The following is a 13533-nucleotide window of genomic DNA, read 5'->3' as shown; positions in this document are numbered from 1 at the left end:
TAGGGGATCAATCTTGTGCTGCCTGGATAACTCGGGAACTCTTAACTGTATCCTGCTGTATACTTCTTGGCACGAACTCTTCTTCTTATCGTTTCAACTGAAACAGTTACACCTGTAGCTTCCAAAAGCTGCCTTTGGAGCTGCAGGTGAGAAATGGTTGGGTGTCTTCCAGGTGATTGGACAATTAAACGATCATGACGAGCCGTTATTACTTTTTGGCGACTTTCCCTTGCTTTATTTTTAAGCTTTCCTAGTTCCTGTTACCTAGCATAGGTTTTGGACAGAACGCCCTGTGTTACGCATAGCTCTACAGCTATGTCCCTCTGAGAACATTACATTCTCCACAAGACTAACATCTTTCCCCGTTGTAAGTTTTTTAACCCACATGAAGCATATTTTCGTTTTTGGACGCAAAAATTAGTTTATTTATTCGTTCAATTTGCAACTCAGGCAAATAACCTATGTCGTACCGAGCTGTACTATCTGATTGTCTTATAGATTTGTTTATTTTCAATAAAAACCTTTATTCGTCGCAACAATAACAAGTTTTTCCAAAAGAAATAAATATTACTTTGAAATACATGGTGATTCCATATAAGATTGGGTGTGTAGTTCTTAGTCAGTTGAAAGTTGTCATATCTGTCATATTTCAAGTAAGCTTCCAATTCTCCTATCAGAAAAACAAGAATGAGAAACCATGAAATATATTCCTTGGCTAGAGTATTCAATAATAAGAATATATTTCTTCTCGCCTTCCTTCTACCAACTCAACTCATTTCGATATGATATCCCACATAACAATTTCATGTTCTTAGTAGATTCATAGAACATACTTTTCAGAAAAAGTATATACTAAGAATATGCGTAATTACCATTGCGAATGTGCAGAGCACATACTGAGTATATACTACATTACAGTACTTAAACGTTCTATGTATATACTTAGAATGTACTACCGCACTTCTTCTCAGTATATACCAAGAATATACTTTTTAGGATATTCTAAGAAGGTGCTATAAACCTTCTATTTATATACTTAGAATGTACTACCTCACATCTTTTAGTATATAGGAAGAATGTACTTTTTAGTATATGGGAAGAATATTACAAGGAAGTGCTATATTGCTCAGAAGCATGTTTTCAGCATCACCGAATCTCATCCTAGGTTCTACTTTCTACTAAATTTACATATTACATATGAGAATGTAGTTAGTACATTCTACAATATTACTTAAAAAGTAAATATAAAATATTATATAAATTTTAGTTAGTTATATCAATATTATATAGGTAAGTAGGTATATATATTTAGTTATTATGTGCATATAAAAATAAAAATGCTGAATATATAAATTTATATATTCATATTCATATACCTATCGTACCCAAATAAATATTATGTAACATATGTATGTAAATAACTAAAATTTATATGTTGCTTATATGTACCTATATACATACTTACTATTTAAGTAATATTGAAGTACCAAAATGAATTTTTTATTTGTAAGTTGACCGCAAACAAAATAAAACGTTTAATTATGCATGTTCCTATTCCTGGTTGAAATACTTGGTCTTCCTCACAACACAGCATAGACATTGTTAGTGTTAAGTGTAGACACAAATGCCAAATGCCTATTCAGTAACTATTTTCATATTTTGTATTTTTCCTTTGTTCCCAACCCCCTACCCGCTAACCCCTATGCAGGTATGCAGCGGTCGTTTCCGCTTTGTTTGTGCCGGTTGTGGGTTTTGGCTCAGCCACACAGCTTACCTGAATGTCAATTCCATGTAAAAATAAAATTCTTCATAAGAATACTCAATAAACTTAATCAAAATAGTAAATGCATTTCAGTTATGAAAGCGAAACGACAATTTCTCCTTTTTCGTTAATACAATTAATTCTTAAACATTTTTACCATACAATTAAAACAATTTTAAATAATGAATTCGGTAGTTTAATTAATAGTACCTACATACATAAATTTTTAAATTTCATTAATTATTCTTAACGAAGTTGATAATCTATAGGCTAACATTATTCTTCCTATACATACATATATATTATTTTTAAGATATTTTAAAAGTATCTACTTATAAGTATGTGTTAAGTATGTACTTATAAGTATGTGCTAAGAATATTCGGTAAAAGTATATTCTGAGAATAGTATCTACTTATAAGTATGTGTTAAGAATGTACTTATAAGTATGTGCTAAGAATATTCGGTAAAGGTACATTCTAAGAATAAACTTTTACGAATATTCCGAGTTACTACGTACACGAATGTACTCAGTATATTCGGTACGAGAATATACTTTAAAGTATGTGCAAAGAACATGAAATTTAGAATGTTTTTTAAGGTACATGCTATGCTTGTACTACGCATATACTAAAAAGAATATACTCTGACGAATGCTGGTAGTATATGCTTAGAACATGATACGAACATCATTGTTATGTGGGATACGGGGTGTCATATATCATGTAAAATCAGAAATGACATAAAAAATTACATAGAAGTACTTGTCATATGTCATGTTATCATTTATGTAAAATTAACTATGGTTTATGGCTAAAATTAGCTCTGTATTTGATATTACAATTGATTTGATTTTTTTATCAAGATATTTCCTTCTGAATTTCGTACATTAATTTTTCTCAAAGTACGTCTATGTCTAAAAAATGCGTATATTAGGTTGTCACTCTAAACGTGGAACTCTGTATTATATTGTAAGGGTATAGGTTTTCGAATTTGTGGGCCAGTTCTTAAATTTTGAGACACAGTATTCTACATGATTAAAAAATCGTTATTAATTTAAGGTGCTCAGCATTTTCCTCGTTGGGTTTAAGTTACTGCCTGTAAAAACAGATAATCAGGCCTATTCTGTAACTACAAATCGAATAGAGGTCATCAAGTCGGATCGGAATTTGTAGGAATTGGTAGAATTCTGTAACTCATCTCAACCTCTACTATCGGAACGTTGTTGGGTAGAAATAGATTTCGACTAGACACGCCCTGTCGAGATCACATTTCGACATCGTAATTTGGTCTTAACGCTTGCGCATTGGCATTATTATTATTGTTTTGACGTTTATTTGTTAAATTAATTAGCGATTTTAGTGTGTGTTGTTATTTATATAGATAATAGTATATTTAAGTTTATATACCAATAATTACAGGGTGTAACAAAAATACAGGTCATAAATTAAATCACATATTCTGGGACCCAAAATAGTTCGAATGAACCTAACTTACCTTAGTACAAATATGCACAGAAAAAAGTTATAGCCCTTTGAAGTTACAAAATAAAAATCGATTTTTTCGAATATATCGAAAACTATTAGAGATTTTTTATCGAAAATAGATATGTGGCATTCTTATGACAGGAGCATCTTAAAGAAAAATTATAGTTCAATTTGTGCTCCCCATAAAAATTTTATGGGGGTTTTGTTCCCTTAAACCCCCCCAAACTTTTCTGTACGTTTCAATTAAATTATTATTGTGATACCATTAGTTAAATTCAATATTTTTAAAACTTTTTTGGCTCTTTGTATTTTTTCGATAAGGCAGTTTTTATCGAGTTGCAGCTTCTTTTTTAATATGTTTACATAAAAATTTTATGGGGGTTTTGTTCCTTTAAACCCCCCAAATGTTTGTGTACACTCCAATTAAACTATTACTGCGATACCATTAGTTAAACAAAATGTTTTTAAAACTTTTTTGCCTCTTTGTATTTTTTCGAAAAGGCACCTTTTATCGAGATATGGCTTCTTTTTTAATACGGTTCAAAATATACCTAAAAATGTAAATCATACAATAATTTTTCATATTATTACCAAGTATCCATAATCGTACTTAACCATATACAAAGATGTGGAGGATTTGACAAATATTCAAAATATCTCGATAAAAACTAACTTTTCGAAAAAGTACTAAGAGCCAAAAAAGTTTTAGAAATATTGTGTTTAAGTAATGGTACTACAATAATAACTTAATTGGAACGTACACAAAAGTTTGGGGGGCTTAAAGGAACTAAACCCCCATAAATTTTTTATAGGGTGTCCAAATTTCCCTATAATTTTTTCTTGAGATGCTACTGTCATAAGAATGTTATATGTCCATTTTCAATAAAAAAACTTTAATAGTTTTCGATATATTGAAAAAAATCGATTTTCATTTTGTAACTTCAAAGGGTTGTAACTTTTTTTATATGCACATTTGTACTAAGGTAAGTTAGGTTCAATCAAACTATTTTTGGTCCCAGAATATGTGGTTAAATTTATGACCTGTATTTTCGTTACACCCTGTATACAGCATCAAGGTTAATATAAATCATTAAACATTTTAAGAATTGCTACTCTAATTAATTTACTGGTAGAATGTGTAGATCTGAACGTATCTAGTTTGTTTCAAAGGAAAAACCAACATTTTTCTTAGGGAAAAAACTTACTTTTACCGTTCAATAATATTTTATGTTAGAGATAAAGTCTTCTATGTAGTTTAAATGCTCAGCAGATGTTTTTTCTTTGGTGTTCGTGTTCCCAATCTGTGTTCCACTTGCCATTTTTTATTCTTATTGTGCTGAATTTGTCAAACTTAACCAAAACCACTAGCTAGAACTACATAGAAGAGAATTGAGTAGAAGATCAACCATAGAGGAAGTTCTCGAAGCTATTAAGGCCCAGAAAAACAATAAAGCCCCCGGAGTTGACAAAATACCAACAGAATTGTATAAGCTAGCAGTCACATCCACGCGCTCATCAAAGACATATGGCAAGAAGAGAAAATACCCGACGACTAGAAGAAAAGTATAGTATGCCCGATCTATAAAAAAGGAGACAAGCTCCAGTGCAAAACTACCGTGGAATTTCTCTATTATGTACAGCATATAAAGTCCTCACGTATATTATAAACCAGCGGCTCCAACCACTAACAGAAAATATTATTGGAGAGTATCAGACGGGCTTCCGACGGGGAAGATCGACACTGGATCAAATATTTACAGTCAAACAGATCTTGAGCAAATCATGGTAACACCACATTGATGTTCACAACGTGTTTGTAGACTTCAAACAGGCATACGACTCAGTCAAAAGGAACAAACTCTACAACATGTTGGCTGAATTGGCAATACCACACAAGCTAATTCGACTCATTAAAGCCACAGCGGATGAAACTCAGGCATGTGTACGAATACAAAACCACCGGACAGACTTTTTCAAAATTTCGCAGGAATTAAAGCAGGGAGATGGGCTGACCCGAAGTCTGTATGCACTGGAGTGTGCTGTTAGGCAAATGCAAACTGGACGAGGAAACCTACTGACCAACAGAACGGTTCAACTGGCCGCTTATGCCGATGTTATTAATATTATGAGTAGAACATCAACAGGAGCATAGGAAACATACGCAGAGTTAAAAACGCAAATAAAAAGACTAGGTCTGGAAATTAACACAGAAAAAACAAAAATACAGACGAGAAGAAATATAGTAACACAAAACATTATACATGAAGATGACATTGAAACGGTTGGAAAGTTTACATACCTGGGAGTAGAACTATATGCCGACGGATCAGAAGATGGAGAAATACGGAAGAGAATAACGCAGGCAAACAGAGCTTATTTTGACCTCTCCCTTATATTTCCGTCTAAAAATGTCCACCTAAATACAAAGATGAGAATCTATAAAACTTTAATTTGACCAATAGCATGCTATGGCAGTGAAGCATGGATCCTGAAAGAAACATCCAAAAACAAACTCGACACATTCGAAAGGAAAGTACTGAGGAGAATACTAGGACCTGTGAGGGAAAACGGAATCTTAAGAAGTCGATACAACAACGAGCTTTATCAACTTTATAAGGAAACACCCCTGTCATACATGTGACATGAATGGGAGAGGATAGGCTACCAAAAAGAACACTGAATGCTAGAATGCAGGGAAGAGACCGGTTGGAAAGACAAGAAAGCGCTGGGAAGACACAGTAAACAGCGGCGCACAAGCCCTTTTAGGAGTCCGTGTATGGAGAAGAGCAGCCACAGACAAGCAAGGGTAGGGGCAAAAATAAAGGAGGCCAAGGCTCAATTTGGGCTGTAGTGCCGTAGAAGAACAAGAAGAACCAAAACCACCCAAAACAATTCAAAATTTCTTCTTTTTTGACGAATTCTTCGCACAGAACACTTATTTCACTTTGTAGTGCGGTGTTGCCACCTCCTCCTGAGCTCAATTCCAAATTTCTTCTTTTTTGACGAATTCTTCGCACAGAACACTTATTTCACTTTGTAGTGCGGTGTTGCCACCTCCTCTGAGCTCGTCAAATAGAAGTTGGCGTTTTCAATTTACACTGATTACGATGTGAGTTACGGAATGCCAATCCAAACACGAAAACGACGAAATAGATATCCAACATTTCGATTTCGGATAATTACGATTCGACTTGGTCCTTTCTATTCGATTTGTTAAAAGTTACGGAATAGGGCTGAATATCCAATAACTGGAATGCTCGAATGCAACTATTTAGTGCCATGCATAAACTTTTGCACAGAAAATGGCGACCGATCGTGCCTTTGATATGTATTACAACATTAAAACGCCATCTAATGAGAAATACAAAATCATACTTAATATGTTCTGTTAATATAAATTTAAAATTGACCTACAAACGAACAAAACATAAAGCACGATAATTTTGTCTAAAATAATAGCAAATATTTTCATATTTTAGTCTTCATTCGCGCTCTCATCAATGTCATATGTATTAAAAAGATCTAGATGTCAAATTCGTCGGCCAGTTGATGTTATTTTTTGTAAATTTTGAAGGTTTACTTGTTTTGTTCTATTTAATTAGACCATATTGGTCTCTACATTGCTGCTTGAATGTGAAAAAAGTTTAAAAAAGTGTTTTAGCTATTCAGGGTGACTAAATTAAATAAATATTGTTTCTAGTTGCTATAGACACTAAAAAATGTATAAAAAGTTCTAGCGTTTACAAAAATTTTAAAAACAGCATATGTAAAATATATTTACGTATACAATACCTGTTAAAGTATTTTTAATTGATATTAACTTATATACTCACCTTCGATGACACATTTTGAACATAACTCATTTTTGGATCACCACTTATTGCATTGATAGTATTACACAGTTCTTCAGTTTTTTACTAGCTCACGTCTTCAATTTGAAAGTAAAATATGGTCTACAAAAGTATTCAAGCAACTTTTGTCAATTAATAACTTGTAATATAGGTAAAGATCATTGCAGTTTTTATAAATTAACTGTTTTGTGATATGTTCATATATATGATTAAGGGTCTCATTTGATTTTCAAAACCATCTATCTTTCCTATATTGTTGTACGGAGTTGAGTCGTGGACTCTCATAGACGCCACCTGCAAGAAAATTTAGGCTTTTGAAATGTGGCTTTATCGTCGAATCCTGAAGATATCTTACACCGACCATGTTATTAATCAGGGTGTTTTTATTAAGAATACAAAAAGAAAAAGAGCTGTTAACCGCAATAAATAAAGCCGAAATCGAATACCTCAGTCACATCATGAGGAACAGCGAAAGATATGGACTGCTGCAACTAATCTTGAAAGAAATAGAGAAGGAAAACGAGGACCGGGAAGGCGAAGGGTTTCCTGCCTGAAAAATCGGCGTACGTGGTTCAACACAACCACCACAAAGCAGCAGTGTGCAAAGTACAGATTGACATGATGGTGGCCAACATCCGAAGCGGATAGGTACTGCAACAAGAAGATCGATGTAAACCTTCTGGATGGCATCGGGCTAAACCTCCACCACTATATTTATACTTATCTGTTCTGTTCTCTTCCACTCACTATTCGCTGTGAGTCGATGAGTAGAAGGGATTTGACAGTTTTCGCCAGCGCTGTTAGTGGCAGTTTTGTGTATTGAATTTGAACAATTTTATCAGAAAAGTACAAGTTTCAAACCGCGAGAGAGCGCTACCGACGAAACCCACAGCCAATAAAAACAGAGGTAACCTCTAAATTTCACATAAACTTCTTCTTTTTCTCAATGGCCTCTTGCGCAAGCAGTCATCCAGTCGCACGAATTTATATATTTAATATTAAAATTATAATGAATAAAATAAAAAAAAACCTAATTACTTTTACTATTAATTCTGTGTATTCGTTCAGTAATCAGGTTACAATAATATTTCAGTTCATAATTTGTGTTTTTCTATATAAATACCTATCTATTTTTCTCGTTTTGTATATTTCACATACACCAATTTTATCAGAAAAGTACAAGTTTCAAACCGCGAGAGAGCGCTACCGTCGAAACTCACAGCCAATAATGTGTTTCACTGTACCTTCACTCAGTACTTGAAGCACTGTCCGTTAAATCATCATCTAATACTCTAAATGGATAGTTTTAATAGAGGGATGTTTGTGGTTTTTCGATCTCAAAACTTCTGTAATCTTCAGTCGCAGTTCTAATAGATAGTGAGTAATTTAATAAAGGGAATATACATTTAGTTGGAACCCACTGAAAAATCACTTAGGGCTAAATCAGCAGATCAAAATGGCTAATTCATTATTCCTTTGGTCACTATTGTACGCTAAGGAATGATTACTTTCAATAAAACTCGTAATAGCGACTTTCCTGCTATTGAAATTTTCTTACTACTGCTATCTGTCTGTCCCATTTGAAAGCGTAAAAAACTTCTTCAAAAACCTAGATAGAAGATATTTAAATATTTTGCTTTCCGCTAGTATTTTTTAACAAAATTAGTTGGTTTAAAAATGGCAATGATCATTACTTAATATACTATCAAGCAAAACTGAAGAACTTCTAAAAATATTTGATTACAGCATATCCACCATCAAATTATATTAAAATTTATAGATGTAATCATTTTGTTGATAAGATTTCTAAGCATGTTCTCAATTTTGTTTTCGTAATTTGGATATGTTTGTACTTGGACTTTAGTAATGTTTTTTAAAATTTATTCTTTGAATTACCCACTCTACGTATAAGCTTTAGAGACTGATGACGGTCCTCTAATTCGCATGATAAGTGATTTTGTAAGATAAAAAAAGTGACCTGGTAGTGTACGGTATTTACATGATGTTATTGCAATAAACAAAATAATATGTTTTCTACACAATGAAAGGTTTACTGTTAGTTGTTTCTTGTATCATATCTTCTAGCATTAGTGCTTATTTAGTAACGTTTGTCCAATTTTTCCATGAATGCAATTCCATTAGATATTATAAATAAATTAATTCTACTAGACAGTCAGTCATTTATTGATCATATCTGCGACACTCTTTAGATTGTCATGTATTTTGTCCACCATCTTCAATTATATTTAGCAATATCTTCTAAGAAATTCTGTTATACCGTACCTATAGGTAAAGTAGACCTATATTTAACTGTTACTCAAGATCAAAGCGATTGACATCCTGTTTTCGTTTTAAATGTTTTATTATTTCATCCATGATCAGTTTGAACAATAGAGGGCTCATGGAACTTGTTAGATATATTTATAAACAAGTAAAATATGCAGCGAAAACTGAATAACAGTGGCAGTGGGTGGTGTAAAGATCTAACAGGACCTAATAGCCACTTAACAAGCAAATAACCACTACCACTGTGCCAATCAAAGGTATTAATATCACAATCTAAAACAAGGTCCGTTAGAATAGCAAAAAGGTCTTAATACTAAAAGTTAGTAATATTACCTAAATGAACTAGAGTGAAATACACGAAAAGAACATCTACGGTTACCAAAAATAAGTATCTCACCTAGCAAAATAATAATTATATAAATGAGTTGGTCAGTACTCTTTTTATTCTATTTAAAAAACCATATTAGACATATTCCTTACTTTAAAAACCTCGATATAAACTTTAACAACCCTATTCCCTATCAAATTTTAATGGGAAATTGTCTCATCCAATTGTCAGCTTCAATTCGGTCAGTTAGTTCTTCTACTGTTACTGTGTTGTACTGGTATATATTTTCGATTCTCTCGATTATTGTCTGTATCTCTTTTGCGTACAATAAGTTGACAACGTCCTTTAATTTGATCCTGTCAAATGTCTTCTTAAGGTCTACGAAACAAATATGCCGGTTTGTTGTTATTAATGATTTCTCTTGCACTTGTCATTATAAATATAGTGCTGTACATGATCTTCCCGATCTAAAACCTTGTTATTCTTCTGGTAGTGTTATAATTTCATTCAGTTTATTTGCTATCACTTTGGTTATTAATTTTAGTGTTCTGTTTAATGAATTAATTCTTCCGTAAATCTTTATGAACGATTTGTCTCCCTTTTTGAAGAGGGGTATTCGGATGCTATGGATTTGTTAGCCATGGGCGTAGCAAAAAAAAGTTTTTAAAGGAAATAATTATATATAATGAGATACATTGAACGTCATTCAAACTTTAGAGGCTTCTAGTTACTTCTTTGTCCATTTTTATAATAACAGCATTAACAAATCTTACAAAATCACAGTTCACCTATTACTTCCATCTCTCCCATACATTCCTTTTAGACAAAAAAATCACATGTATATTTTTATTTAACTTTAATTATATGTAAATAGATTATGTTCGACATCATAATTTATATAAATAATAAAAAATTACACATATTTAAGTACATATTCTTTAATAATACTGCGAGGTGTGCCACATGGATCATAATGAATGAAGTGCAAATATTTGCTGATAGAGTTTACTGTTTGAATGTTGAAAAGTACTAACACATGCAGTTTGCTATAACATATCTTCAGATTTGGTTGAAGAGCATCATAGTAATAAAATGGATCTAAGACACCCAATGTTGAATTACGTTAGTTTAAGTCAGTGCTTATTTTTTTTCGTGTTTGTCGTCTTAAATAGTCTTTTTCTTATCTCAGAATTGACATTTTCAGATTCTTTTAATGTAAAATTGTCTTTTTAATATTTGGAAACCTTTAAAGCTGTTAGCACAGTATTCTTGTTAAATGTATTTTTTAAAAACTATTCTAAAAAACTACATCATCATAAACTTGTTCTTCTACCCTAACGCGCAATTTTGGAAAAATTTCTATTATTTACCACTCATCTTACAACTTTTTCTAATGCTAACTTAACTACTAACTAAATCTAAGGTTATTTGATCTTCTCTGAACTTGTCCTAACTATCAGGGCACATATTTTTATGTCCACTACATTATTTTATACTTAACTTCTACAAATCTCATAAATACTGAGTTTATGTCCCGTTCAGTCTTTTTTACTAGAATTATCCAGAATTCAAAACATTGGTGGCGTCTTCTTGAGTTTATTTTATAACAAAATAGTTTTTGTAAACCAAACTTAAGGTAGTATTATTATCAGATGATCATTTTGTGGAGAAAAGAAAGTTGTAGATCATTTTTGATTACTTATCTTATAGGTTAGGTTCGTATGGGTACTGCGGTACTGCCCATATATTATAACTAGACTGCACGCTACAATCAAAAACTGTTCCCCTAGTGTGATAGAGAAAAATGTTGCAAGCAGAGTATGCATCTCTTTCTAATCAACGGAGTTTTATCGACCACGTGACTTTCCCACTGCCGCCGATTAGAAAGAGATGCATACCCTGTTTAAAACATTTTTCCCTGTCGCACTAGCAAGGAACAGTTTTAGATTGCAGCGCTCGGTCTAAGGATTATATGTCTATGGTACATGTGTCACAGTAAACATTTTAACCTAACCTAATAATAAAGTTATATCCATAACAAAAACAATTTAATAATATCATTAAATTGTATATTTGTATGTATATGGCGGTTTTGCTTACAAGCTGCACATGTTATAGTTTTTGCTTTTTCTTCATTAGACTTTCCTTAACTTAATTCACATTACATAAAGTTGAGATATCAGATCTTACTAGTGTCAAAATATATAAATAAATACACTATAAAGTTAAAGAAACGTTAAAAGTGTTTTAAATTCAAAAGTAATTTAAAATCTATGTCGAACATAGAGTACGCTATCAGCTATATACGTTACAGTGCTCATTATAGGTCGATTTGGCACGCCATCTACAGTGTGACAACAATAAATAAATGACAGCTGGTTTGTTTGTAAATAGTATGAAAAAATCTAAATTCGATCATTCAAATAAATTTTTGTTTACTAGAATCTTGTGTTTATGTTTATTTGGAATATTTGTTCAAGATGTCAGCTATTTCCTCAGCGTGCGTGTGCTGCCATTGTATGTTGATTTTGACGGTTTCTAGGGATTGTTCGACGCCCTTTTTGACTTCGGCGAAGGTCTTCTTGTTGCCTTTGATGAAGCGTTCGAACTGAAAAGGAGTAATCATGTTATTATATAAATTTAAGAAGATATCCTATACAATCAACAACCGACATGGTATTAAAATATATGTCCCGGTAAAAAATAAAGAGCGTAATGCATGTATGCATATGTAGGGGATCTTTTTTATAAAGATCGAATTTAGTTTGATGCCTATGTGCTTATGTTCTTATGTTACTACAGTTCGTCTATTATATTTTTACACATGCATGAAATTATTTACGAATTACTTTTTATACTAGGTCTCTTTTTTACTCACAGAAACTAGTATCGCCAAATTAAACCGCTTGTCCATAGAAACAACAATAAGTTAAACAAGTATAAATAATATGGCATGTCTTTGATACCTTGTTTACTATGCATTTTGACGTTTTTCATTTTCAGTGACAATGACATTAGCGCATTTGTTGTGTTTTTTTTTCAATTTATAACTTATATTATGTTTATTTTATAACGTTATATTGTGTTAAATATATAACATAGTTAAATATAAATGTACAATATGACTTTATAAATTAATACGTCCACCGATAATAGCCATTTCCAAATTATTGAAGTTATAGTTACTTCTTTACGGGCGTAATGACGGTGAAATTTTATATGGGAAAACCTAGCGACCGGGCGCATGCGCATTATAACTTTGTTCTGATTGGATGTTCAAATGACATGACAAAAATTATCCAATATGGCAGCTGTGGGACTGTGGTTTGGTTATAATGTATGCTTGTTGCGTTTTAAAATTTGTAGGAAGAGAAACAACAAACAAAAAGTTAATTAATGGTTATACTGCCTTTTTAAATAGTTTTCATATTATATTTTTGGACTTATTTACATAGAAAAGATGATTGTTGCATGCCAATGTAAAAGCTCATCAAACTGACTAGTATGAGTGCCGCAGATCTCGCTTATTCAAAGCTAAAGAATCTTTCACTGGTAAGTGTTTTATAAATAGTTGATCAAATTTTGTTATGACATTTGAACATAGCCACTTTGCACGACGCAAGTGATTGCGAAATTTATTAGTCGTTATACGGGCTCCGATACCTACCTTGAACCTACCAAAATACATAAGTAGTATGTAATACTTTTATTTACATAATTTGATTACTATCAAAATTTCTATCAATATTCACCTAATATATTTTTTCAATTCTAAATCATTTCAATTCAAAATCAAAATAATTTGATTTACATAAGTTAAA

At 32.1% G+C, this 13533-nt stretch overlaps 1 protein-coding gene across 2 annotated transcripts in view; it reads right to left on the bottom strand.

Moving 5' to 3' along the window:
* Nucleotides 1-10551: 10551 nt before the first annotated feature.
* Nucleotides 10552-13533, bottom strand: part of LOC126884827 (aminopeptidase N-like) — a 71852-nt gene continuing 68870 nt past the window's right edge. For both annotated transcript variants that reach the window (XM_050651085.1, XM_050651086.1), the window contains exon 14: nt 10552-12320. In XM_050651085.1, coding sequence (XP_050507042.1) covers nt 12171-12320 — 150 coding nt within the window. In that variant the 3' untranslated portion in view covers nt 10552-12170. The remainder of the gene's footprint in view (nt 12321-13533) is intronic.

Source organism: Diabrotica virgifera, chromosome 5 (assembly GCF_917563875.1).
Source record: "Diabrotica virgifera virgifera chromosome 5, PGI_DIABVI_V3a".
NCBI lineage: Eukaryota > Metazoa > Arthropoda > Insecta > Coleoptera > Chrysomelidae > Diabrotica > Diabrotica virgifera.
This window is presented reverse-complemented; position numbering and strand designations above follow the sequence as displayed.